Genomic DNA, 25,384 nt, shown 5'->3' on the forward strand with positions numbered 1-25,384 from the left:
GTACCATTCATTAATGTCTCATTCAACGGTTCACAATTTTCCACCTTCATAAAAATGATTGGATTAGCCATAAAAACTTCCCCATTGTGGAAAATAACCAGGCGCTCATGAACACTAGTGTATCACCCATTTCCTCCAACACACGCACCATATCTGACTTATTTGACTCAGGAACTGGTCTTTTCCAGCAGAAAAAGAAGGTGTTGCCCAATGAACCACAGGTCTCCGTGGTCGTAACCAAAGCTCAATAACTCAACCGGAAAAGCAATATGATGATTGGGAAACAGATAAATCTCCCTTAACTCCTCATCGCTGCTCTCCTATTAAACATTAAATATTATTCTTCTTTCTTCCTTCCACTCCCTCTCTCTCGCACACACACAGACACACACACACACACTCTTGCGTGCCCTGGTCATGAGTGTCCTAATTTGGGGCTTTGTAGGGTGCCCCAACTCGTCTGTGCTATGTGAATGAGTCAGTACATCAAAAGCTGGCAATGCAGGAATATACAGGACTTCCACGTGAATGTGCAAATTGAAAAACCCAGGAAAATTTCTATTCTGAGGCGGTTTCGCTTCCTGCAGCTCCCCAGACCTCAATGTCAAATCTTCAGGGCGCAGGTCCAGGTGCTTCCGTGCCAGAGAAAAGGAGCGACAACATTGTAAAGCGTGCTACCCACTTAATAAGTGCCTTCCTAAGAGGGAATTTTGCCCTTGGGTGATGATTTAATTAGGGAATGTAATGAATGAGTTGTGTTGCAGTGGAGCAGGTCTTCAGCCTGGGAGAGACTGTGGGTGGCCTCCATGCTTTCTGCAGGCAAAAGTGGTTCTGGTGTGTGGTTTTGTTACATCATGAACTACTTAATACATGTTTTAAGTTCTATTAAGGGGGGTGCTAATGATTTGTTAAATAACAAATTAGTAGACTCCTGACTGAATATAAGGCAAGCTAGTCACTGACAAAAAATAATCTTAAAAAATCTTTACAGCACATAAATTTCAAATTTAATGTGCAATCTAAGGGGCAGTAATGATACTAGTTGCAACCCATGCAGATTTATTATTCCGGATTTTTGCATTGAATTTGTTTGCTTCTTGATTGAGGATGTTTGTGTGTCTACACTCTGGTCTAACGGTACTACAAGTCAATGATCCCGACTGACTTTGAGGCAGCTGACTTTGAACACAATCGTCGACAATAGAATATCATTTATAAAATATTCTTTTTATAGTAGGAAACACAGTGCACCCAAATTACAAACTTCCCCTAATGCAGCCAATCGCATTTTGTTGTCAGACCGTAATTAACCACATCTTTCAACCTGCAGTCCAACACACTCTACAACTTACATTTCATAGTACATGTAAAGTACAGTACAGGACTGACCATCTTTAACATTTGTAAACATTGTAATGGGACAAATGATCAAGTTATTAAAGATGAATACAGATTAATTCATTAATGAAGAGGCTTTTAAAATAACCACACCATAATAAAAGTATTAGCTTGCTGAGTTTGACAAAATGTCACACAAAAAGATTTCTGCTTGTTTTTTTGTTGCTTTGAGTAAAACTTTTAACTTTTTTTTCAGTTTTTACTTTTAAACATTTGTGACAGTGTGCTTACTTGATGTAAATATCAGTAATATAATTTGTCTCATGAGTGAGGCTACAGCCAGCAGGTGTTAACTTAAAGAAAACAGTGGAAGAACGTATACCAGCAGATTACAAGAAAAGCAAAAGAAAGGAACCAACGCCCTCTGGTGCAATCCCTTCACCTCCATGAGAGACTCGGGCCACACATGGCCCCCATAAGCCTTTCATCTCCTTTTTTCAATTTGAAAGTCCATCCACAGCCTCATTGTGTTTCGGTCTCTCAAACATAAACTGGCCCCACCACCAGCAATTATGATTTAGAAACTTTAGAAAGACACCCGTGACGTCGAGACTTTCACTAGTACGTAACAGACAAGTGGTGTCAAATAACCAAAAGCGCCTAAAAAAAAAATGAGCACAAAAGAAACTTGGAAAATGTTTTTTGGGGTCATGAACTCCCACAGCGAGAGTGCGTCTTCCAGACCAGTGGGGCTGAAACATGAGCATATTTAAGGGTTGGAAGGGCTCAAAATTCCACAGCTTTCGGCTCCTTGCAGGTAGTCTAGTGTGTCCGCTTCAAGGCTTCCGTTGCTGCAGGTGTAGGTGTTGTGTGTGAAATTCCACTGGGCGCCGGCGATCCTCTTGATCGCTCTCACCAGTTCCACCCAGTTCCCGACCTGAGCTCCACTTCACTGGGCGTCCTGCATCGTGCCGTGTGTGATGGGCGCGGAAGAGGACCGCAAAAAAAAACGCTCCTTTGTCTTGTCTAAAATATAGCCTGAAACTAGGTGATCAGGGAAAATAAACACACCTAGAGTTGGAAAAGAGAGAGGGGGGAGGAGTAACCGGGGCCGTTTCTATGGTATTGAGTTTTGTTTTTACAAAATGGTGGCTTTGATATGGGACACTCCCTATGGGGAAGCAGGGAGTGCTCTTTTCCTGTAGGTGCAAGCATCATTGAGATGTTTGAGGTATTTAAAGAGGGTGTCGAGGAGTTGACATCAAACAAAAACAATGGTTACAAACTCCTCCATGGTTTTTAAAAAAGTGGCGCATGTCTGTACGAGCCAGCCAGCGAACCGAACAAGTACAAAAATAAAAACCATTTGCATGTTCTGTCGTCAATATGGAAATAGCTCAACAAACAAACAGTTAAAGGCACACATCAGGCTTCCTACATTGCATTAACGCAGCACCAAGGTAAATGTAGACACTGAGTCACAGTACAAATGCAAATGCAGCCTGGACACCTCCAGGCACCCATAGGAAATGTTGCGTGACAGAGACAGATGTCAGGTGTAACAATCTATTCACGTTGCGGCATTTAGCAAGTGTTGATTCTCAACGATTGGTCTTCCCTTTGCCAGAGGATAAATTATGCTGTATGCGGGGAAATGACATTAACAGTTTCCACAGAAGTCACATTTGTGCAAACAATGCCAGATGAAATTACTGTTCATCAATAACTGTTTTATTGTATACCAACGGAATGCACTGCAGAGAAAAAAAGATCACCATGATAGCATTTTCCAAAAAGAAAACACTTTTCTTTAAGACTGAGAGTTTGCTATGTCAACAGCCTTAGATAAGTCATTTCTCATTATTCTAGGGCTTTGCCTGAGATTCTCTTTTGTGAAACTTCTTTTTTGGGATCGCACTGAGGGAGAAGGAATGGGAGAGGATCGATGGATTCTCCTTTCGGGACGAGATGCTATCCTTGATGGCTTCTTTTATCACCTGTGGGGCCCAAAAATATATTACATTTTATTTAGCTGACGCTTTTATCCAAAGTGACTTACAATAAGTGCATTCAACCATGAAGCTACAGACCCAGAAGAAAAACAAATCAAGAAAGTACTTTTTTGTTGTTGTTTAAATACAGGGATTAAATCCCAAATTCCATTCCACTGCCAATTCATTTCCTCAGAAAAGAGTTGGCCGGGTTTTCTACTGGATAATATTTCCATTCCAGTGTTCATTTGCTTGTTACTTCCTTTAAGCCACATGTCAAAAGTCAGGCAGTTCTGTCAAATATCGTTCAATGTACAAAAAGTTCATCCAACAATATTCCAATCTGGACAAAGGTAACAGAACAAATGACATTGACATTCATGGAACCGCCTACCAGCGTGGCTATAAGTGTCCATTGATACAGCTTTTCACGTAAGATCAGTATGCACACATTGTTTTCAAGACATCTAATCAAAAAGTGCTGATGTGTCCGATCAAGCAACGAGTGCTGCTGACTAACTGTGCAAGAAACCATATAATCAAGATGTCTCTATTGTTAGTTAGCATTAGTCTGAAGTAGCTTTCAGTAAATAAAACAATAGGTTGCATCACTCGGAAGTGAGTCACACAGTGAGTGAAAGTGAGTCTAACCTCTTTCAACCTCTTATTGTGATAGTAGACTTAGTACCAGACCAAACTTGTTGTATCCGGTCTTGAAGGCCCTTGGGATATTGCACAACAAAACTGTAATGATGATGGATGAACGAAGGTAAAAACCCTGAATCCCTTTTTAAACCCCTGGTGACGGCAGTCATCCAAACTGTTTGCAAACTATGACAACAAAACTGACCTCCAGGTTGTTGAGTGTGTTGAATTCCATGAGGTCATGGAGTCTGGTGAAGGCCTCGTTAGAGTACTGGAAGTTAAACGTGGAGAACGGTGACTCAGGATCGTCAAAGATGTCGAAATCAGCAAATTCCTTCTCCATCTCTGTCACTCTGGGAACACCTGTGAGAGAGTAAGGAAATAAATCCACAAAATCTGGTCCATTAGCCCAAACGCAGACTTGATATTAGTGACAAAGCATTTAATACATTTTGACAGTTCAATATTAACTTTATCTTTTGGTCACTTCAAGGTCTATTAATGATCTATAAATGAGCCTTTCTGAAGCCAATTTCATATGATATTATCATATGAAATAGTTCATTTTTTATCATTATTTTTCATTGTCTTTTTAGCCAAGACAGCCAAACAAGGAAAAATAACAGTTTCACAATGCTTTTTTCAAAATTACTTTGTTCATCTAAGTTTCTTAAATAGGTTGAAAATCTAACCATGGGATATGCTCACTGGGGAAGTGTTTTCCAAATAGTATTGAGTACACCTAACTGTTTCTAAGTCAATAATTAACTATTCAAAATAGCTTGTTCTATTCACTACTTTTTCGAGGAACACATTTTATAGTAGTGTTACTGGAGAAAAGATGACATTATTCAGGAAGCAGTAATGGTTTGGAAGGTTCATGCACACAATATTGAACCAACTTCATAATGACCTTTATAACTAACAAATGGAAAGTCCATTTAAGGCAAATTTTTCTTTTGGTTTTTGGTGCAAAAAGCTTATCTTAAGTCCATAAACAGACGTGAGAAGTATGCGGGCAGATGGCTTACTGACTGACTAGATGCAGTAGTGGAGACAGAGGGTCTCTGTAGGGCTCGTGTTATATGGTCCGCTTACAAATGAGCTCTCCCACTGCAGCGAGAGATTCCATACCAGCACCTGGCTCGTTAGGGAACTATAAATCACCTGAGCAGCTCATAAAACCCTGGACACACTGTAGTCCATATATGTGCGCGTGAACACACACACACACACACGCACACTCAGTAAACTGCTGGTATGCTTTGACACTCCCTGAGCAGGAAGCGGTCTTGTTTTAAAATGAGGGGCCCGACTTTTGGCTCAACTTCAGAAACCACGGAATGAACAGGGTTCATCCACAGTGAGCCATTCTGCAGGAAGAGATGCCTCACGTGCCGTGACGCTGAAACAGCAGCATTATGACCGTGCAAAGTCATACTTTCCTCCTCACACATTGCTTTGGAAACTGCCGGCACGCGCGCACATACCAGGAGCCTTGAATGTCCTGAAGTCAATGTTGACCAGGACAAAGTGGATGACGGTCGGACAGTCCTTTTGGCCTCTTTCCGGTTTGAAGACGTAGCATTCCTTCAGACCCTCGCGGTCAAAGACTCTGGGGTCAATTTTGGGAAATGGAAGCTTGTTCATGCGAGCCCACTTTTCTGCTAATAGGATCTCCTGTGACATACGTTTACAAATTAGAAGCAAGTGGTTAACGACTTCCTGTCTGCACAGATTATTTTTAGCGATTTGTGACTGTAGAGAGAGTTGTGACTCTAACCTTAAATGGGGGGCTGGAGTCACTGGGTCGTGCAGAAAAGTCAAAGGAGATGATGAGGTCGACGCCGCGCTGCGGCCGCAGAATGAGAGGGTAGGGAAGGTTGTAGGTCAGGCCGCTGTCCACTATATGGATCTTCTTGCTCTTCACATCCAGAGGTTCGTAAATACGATTGAACTCATCTGGGTCTGAGAAAATAAGACCAAATTAAATAAATGAGACAGCAACATAAACGTTTAATTCCAAATAATTGACCTTATCAAAATAACTATGTATGACTCAACTACTTTTTTCACCATAACGCCGAACTCTGCAGGTCAGCTCTAAGGAACATCTCAGCTTCTTTTGCTTCATTGATTGATTGATTGATTGACTATTTTTGGTTAACACTCTCCTCACAGACAGCTGTTTGCAGCACAAATCAGACAGGAAAGTTCAGCCAATAACAATGTGGAGCATTTAAAAGCTAAATATCCAAATGTATTTCGTTCAGCAGTTGGTGGAGACCAAACCGGCGCTAAAAGGACTCAACTCTGAGCGATCGTGTCGCTGTTAGACATCTGTTAAGTTAGAGCGGTGTTTCTCAAACTGTGGGGCGCGACCCTCTAGCGGGTCGTGGTGGTATTACAGGTGAGGTGGCATGGGAAAATTCCAAATTATTTTATTTTAAGAACTTTATTCACAACTTTGCATATTACAAAAGTACAGAGTTCACAGACTGCTGTTGCATCACAAAAGTGCTTTGAAAAGATTTGTAGTGGAAAGCAGGCTCATTGCATTCTTAAATGTATTTTTTAATAAAATGTATTATTTAATATATCTGCACAAATGTTGTTTCGCAGGGTGCATATTTTTAGATGGAATGGGACAGTGAAACAAAAAAACATGACCTCACTGCGTCGTCGGAGCGCTGGAAAACTAGCGCGACGTTAATTGGTAATGCTCAGGCGTCACTTTGAAGAGTCATGTCAACACCCGTCCCCATACATGTCTGGAAGAATGTTGTGAGAAAACAGTCTAAAAGCCATTCATGTTGACCCTGTTACCTACCTGTCACGTTATCTACCTCATCTTCAGGTGTGGTGGCATTGCAAGTGATCTCACTGAATGGAAAGCTGGTGTTCAGGTTCAAGCCCAGCATAAAATTATGCACCTGGAAACGGATTAGATTAGAGGAGAAAAGGGTTATCGTAACTCTTAATACAGAAAAAGTAAAATAAGTATGCAGCTGTTTTGTACGAGCTTTATTGTCTTATGGTGCATGAACATATTGAGTTACCTTCCCGGCCCGGCCCTCTCTTGTGTTGAATAAGGATGAGTCACTGAAGAGTGATGTGAACATTCGTTGAACCCAGCTAGCCTGAGCAGTGAGACTGTACTCTTCTTCTGCGTTCAAGTTCTCTGTCCCACCTTAGCACCAAAAATAATGACAAGATCCTGTCAGATCAAATGTTGCAGAAAATTATTTGATAGTGGCTTCCTGTACAAGTAAATGAGACCAAAAAAATACACATGAGCCATCTACTTTCCTAAATTAACTAAAAGAGAAAGTATAGTTGGACTGGCATAAATCACGCAGCCAAAAGGAGTGAAATATTGTGTAATGTGTTCTACAATGAAAAGAAAACAAAAATCAGTCACTTAATTCCACTTATGATTTCTCTTTATTTATTTCTTCTTCTTTCTGTCTGTTTATTCTGTCGATAAACATCACTCACAACTAGGGCTCACACTCATTCGACGTCAGACATATTATTGCATCATAACAAATTTAATCACACAGTACATCACCTTTACGTGGTTCGTCATCATTGTCCATGCTGTCGTCTCCCACAATGTGCTGTGGCTTGATCTGCTCTGTAAGACACAAGACAGCTTCACCTGTCAGGTTCAGCACCTCTACATCTTTCTATTTACTGTGTATCACTAACGACAGTAACACATCGAACAAACTAAAGCGTTGTTAAACATGTTGGTTGTACAACCAGCTGATGCATTTTTTTTATGTTTAAAGGTCACCACAAACAAATGCGTTCAAGCAAAACAAACAAATGATCAGCAGTCGGAATTTTTGCAGGTGATCTTTCTTCCCACTGTTGTAGCAACATCACAATGACACACATCCGCACTCTTACGCTACACATTCTTAATCAGGTGAGATCATTTTAGGTTGACGTGTCTTTTTTTTAAAAGAGAGAAAATAAAGACAACAATAGGATGTCAGGCACGACTGAATGTGGATTTTTATCCGTAGGGAACAAACACCTATACCCACTTAAAGACGTACCAGGCCCCCATGACTTAACACATATTTATGAACATGTTCAAGGCTCAATTTCTAAATATATTGTAAAAAGGAGAACAGCGATAATCCCCCTTCTAATTATATTTAAGACTTCTATGCAATAATTAATTTACCAGAATAGTTTTTCTCAGAACAAAGCATACAAAGAAAAAGGAACATGAAGGTTACCCAGCTCCTCCTCCATGGTGCTGAGACCGACTGTGTCTTTGACTCCCAGCACTCGGTTGAACAGAATCGAGAAGGCGCTGCCCCACACACCTGACAGTGAAAATGTTCTGTTAGTAGGTTCACTATTAATAACTGCTCTGACTGCGTTAGATTCAAAAGAATTCTCACCCATCAGAAAATGAATGGGATTCTCCTCGTATTTCTTAACAACGGTTCCCAGGAAGAACTTGCTTCCAAACAAGTCGGGGGTCATGAAGGTTCCGTACTTTGCCATCCCAATTTCATACGGGCTGAACTCCACCCAGTCTGGATGATAAAGCACCAGCATTAATGTAACACAACCGCACCTGTCGGTGACTAATATGTCGCTTGAATTACAATGCAGGTACTATTGTTATGAATACAAATCTGAAAAGCGTGAAATACTCAATCTAAAAGAATTGTCTTTCGGCAGCTTTGGCAGAGACACTTTCATTTTACACTGTAATGCCCTGAAATGCCTTTTTTTTGGCTAAATCAATCTGAATAAAGTCTGTAGTCTGTAGTCACTATGAGCCCTTGCTCTCTGTTGTGGGCCCCATAACTGTACTGCACAATACAATACAGAGAGTAGGATGACTCACAGGGGTGGATGAGGGAAAAAGGGTGTTTTCAGTCAACCTTTTTCAGGACAATTTCATTGCTGAACTTAATTTACAAAATTGACTTATTTATCTTACTAATTTATGTCATTTTACAATTTGGCAATTGTTATTTTTGGTATCTTTTTTAAATTCAGCTGAAATTTGAGGATAAGTTATGTGTGTGGCTTCATCATTTTATGCTTTGCCTTCTACATGCTAAGTGACATGTTGTTACCAAAGATCTCTAAGTGATATGATGCAATAACATAATCTTTTATTGTGCCTTCAGTGCCTTTCTTTGTTATTGAAACACACAATTTTAAACACATTTCTTTGTCCTTCTTCGAGCATGAAATTAGGAAGCCTTGATACAACGGCAGCCTTTAAACATACAAAAAAGACAATTCCAATTTGCGAGCAAAGCATTGGGAGACTCAACCTCGGCACGGTTCAAATCGTAGCAGCGGCTGAGCCAAAACAGCTAGAAAACAATTGCAACAGTGCGGACAGAGTTAACTGCGGGGGAAATAGAGGTTGACCTCATGCTTACGCAATTAAGCTTTTTTTGGCATTATCGGTGGTGACCTCAGTACTTCATGAATGCAGTGCTGAGTGGCGCCGATTTGCGAGCAAGCTCCTAAATGTATCTTACATTCAAGTTTTCGATTGGAGGGTAATTTACAGTTGTTGCCCAGGAGTGTTGTGTGGTGGTGAGCCACCCATCTAAAGGTTATTGATACGTATGGTAAATAGTTCTCCGAGGGACACGGTGTGCATGAAAAACATAATATAACCTAAAGGCACATGCAGACATAAAGGACAGTTACCTGCAAACATGAGCTCTGAAACATCTGGCTTGACATGCAGACATGTGAAGAGAGGAAGAGGGCTCTGTGCCTGGTTTATTTTCTCCTGAATGCCACTCAGTTTGCTGTCCATCCTCTGTCGGGAGAGAAAACAGTGTTTGAGTCATACATATTTACAGTTTCAGGTAGTTGGAGTAGCATTTATCATGATTAAGTGGATTTTGAATTAAAAATGTCAAGAGGGTGAAACAGAGAACAAAGAAAGGGAAGGATCAAGGTACAGCTGAGCTGTAAAGAAATGGATCGATAAGTAATCCCATCAAAATGAAGTGAAAAACGACAGCTGGAAGGCGGCTCTTACCGCAGGTAGAAGCGTCTCTCCTATGAGCATACCAAAGACATCCGTAAAGGTAACAGGTTGCCCTGAAGCCTTTTTGGTCCATAGGGCCTGGATGTAGTTGGTGATATGTTGAGGCAGCAAGAGCTTCAATGGGTTACTACTAACCCTCTTCATCAGCTCTGCATTAATGTCCTTTGGGCCCTTGTCTGGAAACTCTGGATGGGAGTAGAGAGTGGACATGTACCTAAAGGGATAAGGAAATAAATCATTTAAAAATAAACATTGTGAAAATCCCAATGCAATTCAAACTGTTTAAGATAATCTGAAAATGGATGCTCAAAATAGCACTTTTCAAGGTGTTGGCTGCACTTGTGAGGAAATAATTAAATCCAATAAGTCACTAAACGAGAGCTGGCAACAAGCCAGAGCTGTTTTCTTAATGTAACAGCTTCATAGCAGCAGAGGAAGGCCGGTTTGCCAGTAAAACGGGAAGGGAATACTAGTGAGTACAGTGAGACGGAAATAAATGATCAAAGCCAAAAATATCTGTAACAAAGAAGCGAAAGAGAAAAAGTGTCTTCAGAAATGAAATGGGTTAAAGAAACCAAACGGTTTAAAAAGAAGAGAAAAAATGACTGACCATGTAGATCCGGAGAGTCCGGCGACGTATGTTGCACAATCAAGGACCCCAGACTCAAACAAGGCTTTCATCACACCGGAGAAGCCTACCATGGCCCGGAAACCGCCTCCTGAGCCCGCTATGGCTATCACTGGTACCTGCAACACACACACACACACACACACACACACACACTTATACACATGGACATAGTCATAATGTGAGGAAGAAGCCTACTTAATCGCATAATTACACACTCCACTGTTCAAAGCATGAGTCGCACATTCATTCTCATTCTTCAACGTTAAGTAACATCCGCCCTGTGTGCATCGATACACTGAAGGAGTGGATTGCGTCACACCCTGGCAAACATTTTTCACTCGGGCCTTTCTTCAAATATTTCATAATTCTTATTGTGCAACATTGCCTTCCTGTCTGTGCTTATTGGGTGGTCACTTCTGAGTTTTCTTACATATTTCCACAACAGTCATGGCGGATTGGGAGCTTTGAAGGGTTGTAGCACGGTGGAAGAGAGTAGCTGGTAATCTCATTCCTACGGAACTTCTGGCCCAGGTTGAGGACTTGAGCAGGGCAGGCTGGAGGTTACAGTCATGCCCGAGGGCGCCCGCCAAAACCACACCAACAAAGAAATGAAACTGAGTTAAGCTTTAACTGGGAGAGCAGAACTTGCTTTGTATTTTTATGTGTTACCGAATGATTGGCTTCCTAATGGGAGGAATGTCATAGTGTTTTTGGAAATCTGATTACATTACATGAAGAACAGACCTTAAAAATAAGCATGATGATGATTTTTTTTTCATCCGAACTATTAAGTGCTACACATTATGACAATGAATATGTTAAATGACAGTGTATCACAGAAATGTACAACGTTGAGAGAATACATCAGTTCTAACTCATATGGAAATAGTTATGACTTCAGTGTCAAATATGTAGAGCATAGGTATTTATCATCTATACCCTCTGACTCATAAGACAACGTGGTACAGCAGAGAGTGATGTAAATCTCCCCTTTGGGGAAAGTAGATGGAGGGATTGCAAGTGGTGGAGGTGGGGCTTTTAAAATGTTATAAAAATAGCAGCATTAACCACAACACACAGCATAGTGTTCAGGTGGAGCGGCAGGCTAGCAGAGACAACATAGGAAAATCACATTTTAGATACAGCCTGCGAGTGTGGCTGTGGACCGGAGATCACATGCCACAATGCTCCATTATCTCATCTTTGTTAAAGGAATATTTTACATTTTTGTGAAATAGACTGTAGAAGAGAGACACTAGATATGAAGCTGCAGACAGGAAACAATTAGCCAGAATGAAGACAGCAAAGAAGCAAATACGATTTGCTGGAATAAATGAACATGCTTGCTTAACTTATTTCACTGTAAGAAACACAGCAGGAATTTGACTGCCTTCATGTTAGCGCAGCGCGCACAGTGTATTTGTATTTTCCGTGACGTATGTAAAACATGAATTTGGATAAGCACTCTATGAAGTGAAGTTCAGACCGATGGAGAACTTCACTGCTGGAATAGATCAAGCTGTCAGCTGACAGTTTCACACAAATGACTGAAACCTGTTTAAGTCTTTCCCTATTAAATCTGTTTGATTTTTTCCCACCTCATCTGGAGCGCTGGGGAGGAAACAAGGCTTCTCCATGTTCAGCAACTTCTTGATGCCCAGCATCACTCTGTCTCTGCGAGTCTGTCTGAACTGCTTCTCTTTGTCACATAGGGCCAGGCTAAACCGCAGATCCAGTTTAGTGCTGCAGGAACAAAAATACCATATGGTTTAATAAACCTGATTGTGGAAAACAGTAACTTGTGTGTTATATTTCCTCTTGAGAGTATGATTTCTCAGTGTATGTGACACTACTGAGGATGTTGAAACTAATCTTCAGGTCAGATAAGATCTGGGATGGTTCTATAAATAGGTCCTATTTTCAGTTTTTGCAAAAGCCTTGCTCATATCTAACCGCTATCGCTGTTGCACCCAAATTACTTTAGATTGATTACAGAGCGAATTGTGGAAAACCATTAGACTTGTAAAAAAGAATTCAAAGGATGTACATACCAGATCTCCAGGGACATCTCTAAGTAAACTGTGGTTACCTGTCAAAACAATTAAATACGACCAGTAAAAAAGCTGCTAAACACAATCTATAATAGCAAAAAGAAACAAGAATGGTTAACTTTTTGCAAATATTGACCAATGTCAATGTTGCTAATGTTGACCAAATTATAACGTTATTTAAGTTGAAATGTCATTAATCGCTTTATGGAATTCTATAATTTCATTATTCTGTTAAAATCCGACACCAAAAGGTTACGAGTTATTCTGCATTCTAGTTATATGCAGCATATGTACCTGCAGTTGGCAATATGCAATCTATAGTTGCATGTCATATTTCACCTCTTTGGAAAACACTGGATCTTAATTAGAATTTAAAGTAAGCTCCTAGAAGTTTCACCAACGCCAGCCGGCCCAATGTGAGGTCATAGAGAAACAGCCAAAGGGTTTCATTTCTTACTTTTCCAATGAGGAAAGGCTCCATCTTTTTCTGGCCCACTCTGAGCTTGGTGATGTCATAGGTCGCAGTCCCAAGCTTCTCATCCATTACATAGTTGGCATCCATCAATGTTAACTGATTGGGATAAACATAATCAGATAAATAGTTAATTATCATGCTTGCGTGTGTTCGATTCCGGTTCAGTTTTGTCAAGGAGTCAAACAAAGTTTAATGCAGACTTCTAGAAAAGTCTTGTGTATGTATTATTATTTTCTTAGACTTCTCTAATGACTACTAAGAAAAGTTCTGATACTAGTTCATATGATAATAACATTTAACTCTCCATTACATCTCTGCTTTTTCTCCTGCATGGCTTTAGATTGTGCTACATCAACAAAGAAATGCAGGTTTGAACCTTTAGGACGTTCTGCTGGTTGGGGTCCAGTATGAAGTGAAAGGTCTCGTTCCATTCAGGATTGATGTTGTTGTCTATGTGCTTTGTCTTCTTTCTGCTCTCTGGGGCCGTTGGGATGAACAGCTCTACATATGGATCTGGGGTGTCCACTGCAAACACATGCAAATAAAACAGTGTTACTTAGTAGCAGAATCCCAAGCGTATGTTATTTGTGTGGTTTTGTATGAAAACTCACACAGGTCGCCCAGCGCTCCCTTGGTGACGTTTTTGGCTCGAACCACTGTCACTGTAAATTTGAGAGGAAACTGCTGCTCCACCTGCAATGGAAGAATCATTTAGTTCAGTGAAATTGTCTCACTGAGGAAAATCTAGGTATGAAAAATTGTGTTGCCCGCAGGTTCCCCGCAGATTCAGTGGTCGAAAAGAGAGAGCATCTTAGATTTGCTAAGTTGACAGTAACATTCAGAGTTAACATTAAGCCTCGGATTTATAGAGCAAATTTGTTAGGGTAACAAAATAAAAAATGTAGGTAGTGGAGGAAGAAGGCATATGCATGTGCAATAACAAGCTTGGGATCCAACCTGAGGCCGGTGAAACCCCAATCTTCCTTTTGGTTGGCTACTTTTACAGTGTAGGCAGTGTCCCCAATGACGGAATAGCAACTTTTCTGATGGACTTTCTGTCGATAAATCAGCTTTTCACCATCTAAAGGGATGTGCAAGCACATCTGGATTTGTAGGACTGCCGGAGCAACATTTCTACGGTCCAACAACAGAGCCAAACAGAGTTACACTACTCTCTCTCGCTCTCTCTCTCTCTCTTTAATGACAATATGCTGGAAGGCTTTTTGTGGCATTTTTGCCTGATAATGCAAAACAAATGGTTCCTACCTCAACTTAACTGGTAACTGCTCTGAAGAAAAGTGTTTTTATACTTCATTCTTAACAGCTCCTTAACAGCTCCTGCACAGTAGTCAATCCAAGAACATAAACTGTACATCAAGTTTAACGCTGTGCTCCCTAATGTTTTTTTTTGACACTTGTTGTTATTTTGTGATCATCATTAATTTAATTTTCATATTTTTCAACAACTAAGAGATTTTCCTAAAGCCTCTTTTATTACCTTATTGTATCCCCCCACTGTGAACCCAATCACTGAAACTAGAAGGTAACTAGTACTTTCCTCTACAATGTCAAGTTGTTAATCCCGTGATGTTCCTCAATTTGAGTACCAGTAGATAACTAAATAAGTATGTTACTGGTGCCTCATCCATAACATTAAATTAGAATGTAAATTATATATATAACTCTATCTATAACAAGTATAATGGTCACTATTGCTGCTAATCTTAGATCTTAGAGGTTAAAAAAAATTAAAAATTAAAACAGACATTCTTTGGAGGCAATTGATCTCTAAACAATGTAGCTTTGTACTTCCTTCTTAGATATCCATCACTAAACCCACATGATGGATTAAGAACTTGTTTGGGATATTTCTGCTACGTGTTTTTTCCTGTTCCTCACAGGCAGTTGGAACTCTCCGGCTGTCCAAAAAACTCTTAACTTGTTGTATTCACTAATGATTTAACTGTGGAATTGACTACTGCTTATTCTCATACAGGAGGGTTCATTTCGTTTGAAGGAGAAAAGTACTACTAACTACTACTACTACTAACCCATAGCATTATTTTTTATTTTATTGCTCGTGCACTGTTGTCTTGTCGTACATTGTCGTACTGTCTTCTGTTACGCACCAACCGCAAAGTCAAATTCCTTGTATGTCTGACATATTATGGCAATAAATGTTTCCTGATTCCTGATTCCTGATACTAAAAAGGAAGTAGAAATGTCAGACTTTAACAGATGGGAAACAATGTAGTACAGGGTTGAGAATGCAGCTATCGCACAGATCATTTTATACTGCTTAAAACCACCCACGTTAAATGTACTTGGTCTCTGAGGTCATGAAAAGGCAGTTTGGTTGAGTTTTTGCTTTGTAGCAGTAAGAGTGAAATGAATTCTAAAGTAGGACATGCGATGCCAGGAATGTCAATACTCACGATTATATTGGAAGCCATTGTGCGTCAGGTGAGTAATTCTCAGGAAATCTTTTGTCAAGTTGTGAACTTTAACTCAGATGAGCATCTCAGTCAAGGGCGGGAGCATTGGGAAGCTGGAAGATGAATCAAAAATGTTTAACATCAGTTACACACAAATTAACATTAAGTCGTTTTTAGCTGGGTTTCAACAACGTCGCATCAGCATCAACAATGATTCACGCTACTGAAGGAGCACAACCTCTTCAAACAGCCAAAGCCTGCTCCAGAAATATCTCGACATGGGCAAGAGGAAGTGTGCTGAGTCACAAACTACCACAGTGACCATATATGTATGTGTCGACCACGTGCACATGAAGAAAGAGAGAGAGAGAAAAATGACGGAAGTAAATACAAATTCCTCCTTGATGCAAAACGCGGCTGATATTGGGTATAAAACAGTCTGTGCGTGTACACGTGTGTGTCTATATAAAAGGTGGTGGATCTTTATTATTATCTTAATTGCAACATTAAGGCTTCCTCTTTCCATATGTCTAATATGTATTTTTCAATGTTTGGACATACATATGTTAATAAGACATTTGCATAGAGGTTGTGCGTGTGTGTGAGTGTGGGTGCTGGAGATAGCGTATCAAGGTCAGCAAGCTTTTTCTCTGCTGTTCACCAAAGCGTATTATTACTCAGTGGACCCTGCACGTAGGAAGCGTGTGTGTTCACAGCTCTCGTCACGTAGTTTGCATCAGGGTTCCAACTTTTGCAAGTGCCAGTTCACTACGCCCTTGTTCCGCAGCGTACAATGAGTGCATGCAGTCTGTTCAGTGCTGCATGTGCCAACATAACCAAGAAGCTTCCAGAGCTTCATAAGTGGATGCAAAGAGTGAAAGAGATCAGCCCCGATGCAAAACATCCACAGTATATTATTTTACCAATATATGTGTTGTAAAGGTAAACGATTTTTGACTGGGGAACGAAAGGAAAGAGTCCCGCATTTGCTAAATGTTATGTAATTTCCAGGAAAAAACAGATTATCTTTTTTTTATGTTAGAGTTCATATGCATTTGTGTGAAAAGGAAGACGGTCCCACATGAAAAAGTTGGTGTCTGTATCATTGTTTGTGTCCTTCAAATGCCTGACAGTGTCCCTTCTCCCCTGATAGTTTGTCATACGTCAATGAAGTACACAATGGCACATTGCATAGGCACAACAGGGTGGTTTTGACTAAAGGCTCCCTGTAACTCAACAAATTATGATTTTAATTTTTTTTTAAAGGGACAGAAAACAATGAAATGAAGCAACGATTGAAAAAGTGGTGAAAAAATGGAATCATAGAATAAAGGGCCCGTGAGACAAAACGTGTACCTCTGGGGTTGTATTAAGGTCAAAGACATACGGGACAAAAGTCGGAGTGAAGAGGACATTTTAACAGGCAAAGTTATGGTGATAAAAGTGGTTATTGGGCCACATTAAGAGGTTTCTCCAAAATATAGGCAATTTAAAGTCACGTCTGAAAGCGCCAGATGGTATTAGTTTTCAACCTGCAGTAAAAGATTGAATCATTGCCTCAGATCATGTTAAATTATTGGAATGATAGAGTAAGGTATCAATGTTGTGATCACAAACCAAATAGTATAGGGACTTGACTTTTTTATGGGTAACTCATTTCTTCTGTTCACTCTGGTCTATGTTATTTGCTGAATACAAGCGTTTGGCAAATGGATTATTAGAGTACTTACGTGTTGGCCACAGCGCGTTTCCTTATTCTCCGGGTTGCGGAAAGCTGGTCATTAAAACACAACTCAACTGTCAAACTTGCTGTCGTACTTGCACAAAAAGATGCACCCAATGAAAAAATAATAGGAAACGTACCTTAACTTGAGAAAAATTTCAGAAAGTTCAGACATACTCGAGGTAATCGTTGCTCCGCTGTAGAACTAAAGTAGGAGGTGCTTCTCGGTAAAAAACTGGATTACTGGATACTACCAGACTTCAAACTTAGCAAAAATAGCAAAAATACAGCAGTATACAACACGCAGGGGACTAAAAGTAACGTCCAGTGTGAAATGTTGCTTTAGAAAACATGTCAAACGGAAAGAGGAAACTCGAACTGTCCGTGCGACAGTTCTCCACCGACAGAATGCGCACCAGTGCGTAATGGTTGCCGTCACCGGAGGGCGCGTACATCTTCTGTGAATTGCTTCCCATGAAACATTATTATAATTATTTTAAGCCGAATATTGATTAAAATGTTTTAAGCAGTTGTATATTTACATCACATTTGCAGCTCAGTACTTATTCATGCAAATGTTCTCACGGTTGCTTTTAAAAGAAATTATCATCAAACAATACAAGATAGAGGAAGCCTGGGCATTAAATTAACAAGGACACGTGAATTTTTAGGTTTTGTTCATTAAACTTCATCCCTGAGAGACAATACATTTTTTCATGAACAAATAATAAATAATAATTTATAATACCTTTATTCCCGTGTGTCAGAGGTTTACTTTGCTACATTAAATCATATCAGTGGCTTGAATTAGCGTTGTCCTATGGTGGAAATGTGGTCTGTATAAATGAAACATTCAGGGGAATAGTAGGCCTATCTCTAACGTTTGAAAAGTTGTAGCATTTTTCTCTACAACCCAAGAAAAACAAATTAGAAATGAAAGTTGGCATCTTTAAAAATATCTATATATTTTTTAAATAATGCCATGAAAGTGAGTTTGTTGCCAAAACCCACATAACTCAATCTTTGGAAATGTACAATATCGGATTGTGAAAGACTATTCCTCACCTATTACAACTACTGGTCGATGTAATCATCGCGGCTTCTGACGTCACTATAGGCAATATAAGACGGTGCTGCGAAAAGGGTCGGCAGTCAGACTGCTCGCGTAAAACCGGCACCTCCACGGCGGAAAGGCGACAGAAGGAAATCAAAACGAGCTCCAACAAAGTCTGGAATATGAACAGATTTGCACTGGCCGTTTTCCTCTTGGCAATCGGTTTCCTTGTCGCCGAAGGAGGTAAGTGGATGAAACAGGTTGTCAGACAGAAGGTAGCACTGTTAAAAGTTTGGTTTCAAATGTCCTAGGTTTTTACCCGTTAACACAATTAACGTGCGTCTTTGGCGCAGAGACTTTTATATTACAGCGTAACAACTATTGTAGAGTTCGGAGATTTAATTACCTTTTTTGAGGGCTTCTCTAACAAAGTGAGCTGACCAACATTGTCTGTCACAGGTAACCCATGCTGCTCAGAGCCATGTCAGAACAGGGGCGTTTGCACAGCACTTGGAGCTGATAATTACGAGTGTGATTGCACACGCACGGGATTCCATGGACACAACTGCACAACGCGTAAGTATGGAATGGCGCACAATGAGGTGGATTCAATTATGTGGTTTCATTTGTTGTGGTCATTTATTAACTTTTCCTTCTTGTCTTGGACAGCTGAATTCCTCACATGGGTGAAAATATCCCTGAAGCCATCGCCCAACACTGTCCACTACATTCTCACCCACTTCAAGGGCTTCTGGAACATCGTCAACAACATCTCCTTCCTCAGGGACGCCATCATGAGATACGTGCTGACATGTAAGTGTCTCAAGCTGGCTCCCAAATGAGAATATGCTTTTTTTAAATGTGTTTCAACTTGTTAACAGGCAGTTGAAGCTAATAAATATATATTTTTTTCTGTCACTCTAGCTCGATCCCACTTGATTGATAGTCCTCCGACCTACAATGCAGACTATGGTTACAAAAACTGGGAAGCATATTCAAACCTCTCCTACTATACGCGCACCCTCCCCCCTGTGCCGGAGGACTGCCCAACCCCGATGGGAGTAGTAGGTGAGTTTCACTGTCTGCCTTTGGAGAACCAGTTTTCTCAGATTCCTGAATACAGACCAACAGTAGTTGGGCCTCTTTACAGCACGAGCAGAGCTCATTTGGAAATGACCCCTTATATTGCATAGACTGAGTGGAAATGTGCAGAGAAACACTGAAACGTTGTTCTTCATAAAAATGAAATGAAATCATTACATTCCAATCATGTTAATCTTTAATCCAAGTTAAATTGGCTCGGTTCTGTGTTATAGTGCTGCATCTTTACCGTCACGTTGTTTCTCCAGGTAAAAAGGAGCTGCCCGACGCTAAACTACTGGCTGAGAAGCTTCTGATGAGAAGGCAGTTCATCCCGGATCCACAGGGCTCCAGCCTGATGTTTGCATTCTTCGCACAGCATTTCACCCACCAGTTCTTCAAATCTGATATGAAGAAAGGACCCGCTTTTACTGTCGCTAAAGGCCACGGGGTAAACGCAGCAGACTTCATGCCTTGACAGATTTTAGTCAGTTAGGAGAGACCAGAGATTTGTAAAATGAATCATTTGTATTTATGGCGTGTTGTGTTTCCTTTCAGGTGGACCTCAGCCACGTCTATGGAGACTCCCTGGAAAGGCAACATAAGCTTAGACTCTTAAAGGATGGCAAGCTCAAATATCAGGTATGAGAGGAAAGGCAGATAGCCAGTCTGTACAGCCAAATGCTTCAGACCACAAGTTTCTAACAGTGGATTCCTCTCGTGCATAACTCTGTAGATCCTGGATGGAGAGGTGTACCCACCAACTGTGAAAGAGGTAGGCGCCGAAATGCTCTACCCTCCCCACGTTCCCGACTCTCACCGCTTCGCTGTGGGCCACGAGGCCTTCGGCCTGGTCCCCGGGCTGATGATGTACGCCACCATCTGGCTGAGGGAACACAACAGAGTGTGTGATGTGCTGAAGGAGGTTCACCCGGACTGGGACGACGAAAGGCTCTTCCAGACCTCACGGCTCATTCTGATTGGTGAGTTTGTGCTCTAATGTGACAGAGGAAATCGAAACAATAGCAAGAAAGGCTTCCGACAAACCTGTGATAGTGTTACTGTAGTTAGAGTGTTACTTCTAATCAGCTATGATATGAGGAAGTAGTACCTTAGTTTCCTTGATCATTAACCAGCGCCTCGGGTTGTACACAATGGAGAAATTCAGCTTTTCCCCTTAAGCAGAAAGAGGATATGTTTGGTTTTTCCTGTCAGGAATTCACTGAATGTTCACCATTACTCCTAACCAGAACGATTTGAAGATCCCGACATAAAAGACATAAAAAAGACACAGCATGAATAATTATTTTGTAGAAAAGTCTTATACAGATACAGCTTCTTTTTCATTGTAGTATTCAGAAACCTTTGGACAGTGAATATTACCTAACGTTTATTCTCATTGTATTTGCTTTCAAGTTTCCTCATAGGAAACATCTATAATATTATGGGGAATGTCATCTTTTGTCCTGCAGGAGAGACCATCAAGATTGTGATTGAGGATTACGTGCAGCACCTGAGCGGCTATAACTTCAAGCTCAAGTTTGATCCCGAGCTGCTTTTCAACCAGCGCTTCCAGTACCAGAACCGCATTGCATCAGAGTTCAACACCTTGTACCACTGGCACCCGCTGATGCCTGACAGCTTCCACATTGAGGAGAAGGATTACAGCTACAAAGAATTCGTCTTCAACACCTCCCTAGTTCCCGAGCACGGCATCGGCAACCTCGTGGAGTCGTTCACCAAACAGATCGCTGGCCGGGTAAGAACTGTCAGAGCAATATTTACATTCAGCTTGTAACAACCTTGCGTGTTTTCAGGCTGATTTAATGACTCCATTCATTCCTTTAGGTTGCCGGTGGCCGAAATGTTCCAGGACCCATCATGTACGTGGCCATTAAGTCCATTGAAAACAGCAGAAAAATGCGCTACCAGTCTCTGAACGCCTACAGGAAACGCTTCTCCATGAAGCCCTACAGCTCCTTTGAAGACATTACAGGTGAGACAATGTCACAAAACCTATTGTGTCCTTAGCAATGACATTAATGATTAGTTAGGAGAGTATTTTGAAAGGAAATATAACCGTAGGTCAAGTATTGCTTCATTACCATTGTCATGAAGTGATTTAATGAGTTGGTTGTGAGCTTGAACAACACAGATTTTAGCCATAAATCCCTTATATTAAAGAAATGATGGTACTTAGTTTTAGCAGCTGTGAAAGTTTGGAATTTACTTCCATGACTCTGAGAACCAGATGTTCACTTGGTCTTGAGACAACATAAGCAGATTGTCATCACAAACAGCGCCCCATAAACAGACGAGAGAGGCCCTCTGCTTCCTTTTAAAAGGAAGGGAGGATGACCAACTTAGTTAGATGCATCTGGAAAATTATCAGGCTTTGTGTGCTTGTAAGAAAGAAAAGCCCACACACACTTCTCTAATATCCGGGCTGGAGTTGAATCAATCAAAACATTGCGCTGATATTTAGACTAGCAGCAAGCTCCGCCGCTACCGAGCGAGTGACAGGAGCCAGACAACTAAAACGATGTCCTTGTTTGTGTTGCTCAGGAGAGAAAGAGATGGCCGCAATTCTGGAGGAGTTCTATGGACACGTTGACGCTGTGGAGCTCTACCCGGGTCTGTTGGTGGAGAAGCCCAGGACAGATGCAATCTTCGGGGAGACCATGGTGGAGATGGGGGCCCCTTTCTCCCTCAAGGGCTTAATGGGAAACCCCATCTGCTCCCCGGAGTACTGGAAGCCGAGCACCTTCGGAGGCAGCGTGGGCTTCAACATCGTCAACTCTGCCTCCCTGCAGAGGCTGGTGTGCAGCAACGTCCAGGGGCCCTGTCCCACGGCGGCTTTTAATGTACCCGATGTTAAAGACACGGGGTCGAGGATCATCAACTCAAGCAATTCCCACTCACGTGGCAGTGATATCAACCCCACGGTCATTTTGAAAGAGAGGAATAGTGAGCTCTAATTTATTTTCATTGTGTAAGCAAATATGTTTTCTATGAATCTATTTATATATTTATTTTTGTATTTATTGTATTTTATTTATAACAACATATTTTTTTAACAGTCATTTTATAGTTTTCTGTTTGGTTTTTAAGAACAAAAGTCTGTGGTTGTGTTTTATTTATTAAAAGATTAATTGTATTATAAATTATTGTTACATTAAGGACCTCAGAAACATGATACTTGAAGACTAGTTTACACTAACTGCATTTGCCTATGTTACATTCCTAATGTTCCCTTAGATTGACGGCTACTTATCATGAAATTGTATGTTTGTATTGTGTGTTTTACAGTAGGAATGATGACCGATCTTGGCTCACTTGATCCAATGATACTGACACTAATTGCTTTTCTACTTAGTTCTACTTAGTTTATTTGAAATGGCATTAATAGCTACTCTACTGTTGTTGACAACTGCATACTGCAAACTGAATGGATCAATGTACTTTTTATCACTTGTTTGTTAGTTCTGTTGTTATTGCCTATTGACTTGCAAAAGTGATGCTAATAAACATTCTCAGAAATCAGCTGACGTTGTAATTTTTCAGTTTGGGGCTTTTTATAAACTCTCTGAGTTTGTTACAACAATCAAAGTACTAAATAATAACTATTGCAATATTATAATATATCTTGTTTATTTTAGATTGGGGGTCTGTAATAACAAGAAACAAATCAAATATTAATTTAGAATAATCATAAAAGCAGCTGTTTTGCTACAGTACATGCCGCATTATGTTGTCTATGCTGATTACTAAAAACACAGCAAATTCAAAGTTGCCAATGCAGGATAGGATGTGAATTCAGGTTTAAAAGTTTTTCATAATAATAATGTCAGTAGTAACAATATGAGCAAAGAAAAAATGGAGAATAAAAATAATATGTTATGCTGTGGATTAATAAAGCAATAAGGTACGAGAGGCTGTACTTTATCGTCTAATAATGTTACAGTTCGGGGGTGTTGTTAGGCCCGGCGCAAAGCGGGGGCCGGCAACCCTCCAACAGTTTACTTTATTGAAGTAAAGTACTGCCTTAAGTACCTTTCAGCACAAAATAGTTGTAGCCACTAAACGTTGTGTATCTCATTTCAGTAGTCTAGAGAGAAAACGGAACCCGTGCGTGGAAACAGCATTGGGTCCCGCACCATCTCATTCATTCACATCGCTCATGGCGTCCACCTTAATTGTCCAGTTGCGAAAGCTGGCATTGCCTGAAACCGATCATTTGTGAGATTTCCGGGTCTTTTTTTGGCAATCGCCACCGATCTCAAAGCTAAAACGGTCGCGCGAAATCTAACTAAAATAAATAAATGAGTAAATATCAATTATTGTCATTTTAATATTAATAGGATGGGTGAACATAATAATTTCCACTGTAATAACCTCCTTGACCCCCACCAGTCATGGCTTCTCCTACCACAGCTATGCCGATGAGCTATGACACCCAACCAATTCTCTCCTTCCCTCACCCAGGTGGCGGCACGGATCTCTGCCTGTCTGACTCCGCTCACCATCTGAAAATCAACCCCGACAAGACAGAACTACTTCTCTTTCCCGAAAAAGATTCTGTGTTAACACCCACTTTGACTGCTACGAACCTGACACTCGACAGGCAAATCTCCCTGACTCACTGCGACAACACGACCCTGTAGCTACACGCTCTACAACATCAGGAGAATACGTCCTCTTCTCACTCAGAAGGCTGCTCAGGTACTGATTCAGGCTCTTGTCATCTCCCGCCTGGACTACTGCAACTCCCTCCTGGCAGGTCTCCCTGCTACCGCCATTCGACCTCTGCAGCTCATCCAGAATGCAGCAGCTCGACTGGTCTTTAACCTTCCTAAATTCTCCCACACTACTCCACTCCTCTGCTCTCTTTACTGGCTACCAGTGGCTGCCCGCATTCAGTTCAAAACATTGGTGCTCATCGGGTCCAGCTTACATCCAGGACATGGTCATACCCTACCATCTGCCCATCTGCAAAAATGCTCATCCCTCCCTCACTGAGAGCAAACACTCGACTAGATCACAACTCTTTGCTGTCCTTGCTCCTAAATGGTGGCACGAGCTCTCTGAAGACACCAGGACCGCATCTTCTGCCGCAAACAAAAGACACACCTCTTCAGACTCTACCTTGACTAAAACACTAAAAAATTGTAGCACTTAAATTGTACTTATAATGCCACGTATCTATAGCAAATTGTAAATTGTCTTATTTGATGAAATTGCACTTCTTCTTGCTCTTCTAAGTTTGTATGGTTGGTTGAATGTACTTATTTTAAGTCGCTTTGGATAAAAGCGTCAGCTAAATGATATGCAATGTAATAAATGATGACCAAAATTGAGTGACGTAGTGCATATAGGAGGCTAAATATTTCATTGAAATGTGATGTATCACTGAGTTCTTCCATATGTGAAATGCGTGGTATTCATTGTTTCCAGTTCATAAAGATAATTTTCTTAAAAATAGTTAGAACTTTGAGGAGTAAATGACTGTTTGTTGTGTGCTGATCTATTGATATGTATTTTAGTGAGTACAGTGAAGTTGATAATGGAATGTGACTTGGTGATTTCCTTTTAAAACTGGTGCGCTGTGCAAAGTAGCGTGAGCATAGATTATTTTGTGTACAATTGTGATCAGATGTCGGTAACGGTAATGCCAGTCTAGAGGTTTTTTCCCAAGGTAATGAAGTCTGTGGAGCAGATTATACTCTAAATTTCTGTTAATAATAGTTACAATTATACTAGTTTTGGCATTTTTACTCCTGAAGTACAATTGCAAATTTGGTTACAGAAGTTGGCACCAGGAGTAATGGACTATATCTAATTCCCATGTTATTGATGTATCACGTTTTGTCAGGCAGGGACATTATTGCTTTACATGTTTTTTAGAGTAG

General features: G+C 40.7%; 2 protein-coding genes across 2 annotated transcripts; one reads left to right on the top strand and one right to left on the bottom strand.

Moving 5' to 3' along the window:
• Positions 1 to 1,208: 1,208 nt before the first annotated feature.
• pla2g4ab (phospholipase A2, group IVAb (cytosolic, calcium-dependent)) lies at positions 1,209 to 17,763 on the bottom strand. The gene is made up of 20 exons (XM_040184516.2): positions 17,482 to 17,763; positions 17,349 to 17,392; positions 15,619 to 15,731; positions 13,795 to 13,876; positions 13,560 to 13,708; positions 13,166 to 13,279; positions 12,709 to 12,746; positions 12,256 to 12,400; positions 10,637 to 10,773; positions 10,018 to 10,240; positions 9,678 to 9,792; positions 8,396 to 8,533; positions 8,228 to 8,317; positions 7,546 to 7,611; positions 7,034 to 7,164; positions 6,805 to 6,907; positions 5,758 to 5,942; positions 5,465 to 5,654; positions 4,180 to 4,337; positions 1,209 to 3,335 (listed from the first exon to the last, which is right to left on the bottom strand). The coding sequence occupies exons 3-20, from the start codon at positions 15,634 to 15,636 to the stop codon at positions 3,204 to 3,206; spliced, it is 2,214 nt and encodes a 737-aa protein (XP_040040450.2). The 5' UTR covers positions 15,637 to 15,731; positions 17,349 to 17,392; positions 17,482 to 17,763; the 3' UTR covers positions 1,209 to 3,203.
• Positions 17,764 to 18,459: 696 nt separating this feature from the next.
• Positions 18,460 to 23,018, top strand: ptgs2b (prostaglandin-endoperoxide synthase 2b). Its single transcript, XM_040184519.2, has 10 exons — positions 18,460 to 18,638; positions 18,855 to 18,971; positions 19,065 to 19,208; positions 19,320 to 19,463; positions 19,745 to 19,926; positions 20,034 to 20,117; positions 20,212 to 20,458; positions 20,948 to 21,234; positions 21,324 to 21,471; positions 22,041 to 23,018. Exons 1-10 carry the CDS (start codon positions 18,578 to 18,580, stop codon positions 22,451 to 22,453), a joined length of 1,827 nt encoding a protein of 608 aa, XP_040040453.2. The 5' UTR covers positions 18,460 to 18,577; the 3' UTR covers positions 22,454 to 23,018.
• Positions 23,019 to 25,384: the final 2,366 nt, after the last annotated feature.

The sequence above is a fragment of the Gasterosteus aculeatus genome, chromosome 8 (assembly GCF_964276395.1).
Source record: "Gasterosteus aculeatus chromosome 8, fGasAcu3.hap1.1, whole genome shotgun sequence".
In the NCBI taxonomy this organism is placed as follows: domain Eukaryota; kingdom Metazoa; phylum Chordata; class Actinopteri; order Perciformes; family Gasterosteidae; genus Gasterosteus; species Gasterosteus aculeatus.

Coding starts and splice junctions, on each gene's coding strand:
- pla2g4ab (XM_040184516.2), bottom strand. Junction 10,774..12,255: donor TCCCCAGCGCTCCAGATGAG/GTGGGAAAAAAT, acceptor TGTGTGTTGCAG/GTACCAGTGATAGCCATAGC. Junction 5,655..5,757: donor ACTCCAGCCCCCCATTTAAG/GTTAGAGTCACA, acceptor CGTATGTCACAG/GAGATCCTATTAGCAGAAAA.
- ptgs2b (XM_040184519.2), top strand. CDS start 18,578: ATGAACAGATTTGCACTGGCCGTTTTCCTCTTGGCAATCGGTTTCCTT. Junction 19,209..19,319: donor CATGAGATACGTGCTGACAT/GTAAGTGTCTCA, acceptor CTGTCACTCTAG/CTCGATCCCACTTGATTGAT. Junction 21,472..22,040: donor CTCCTTTGAAGACATTACAG/GTGAGACAATGT, acceptor TGTGTTGCTCAG/GAGAGAAAGAGATGGCCGCA.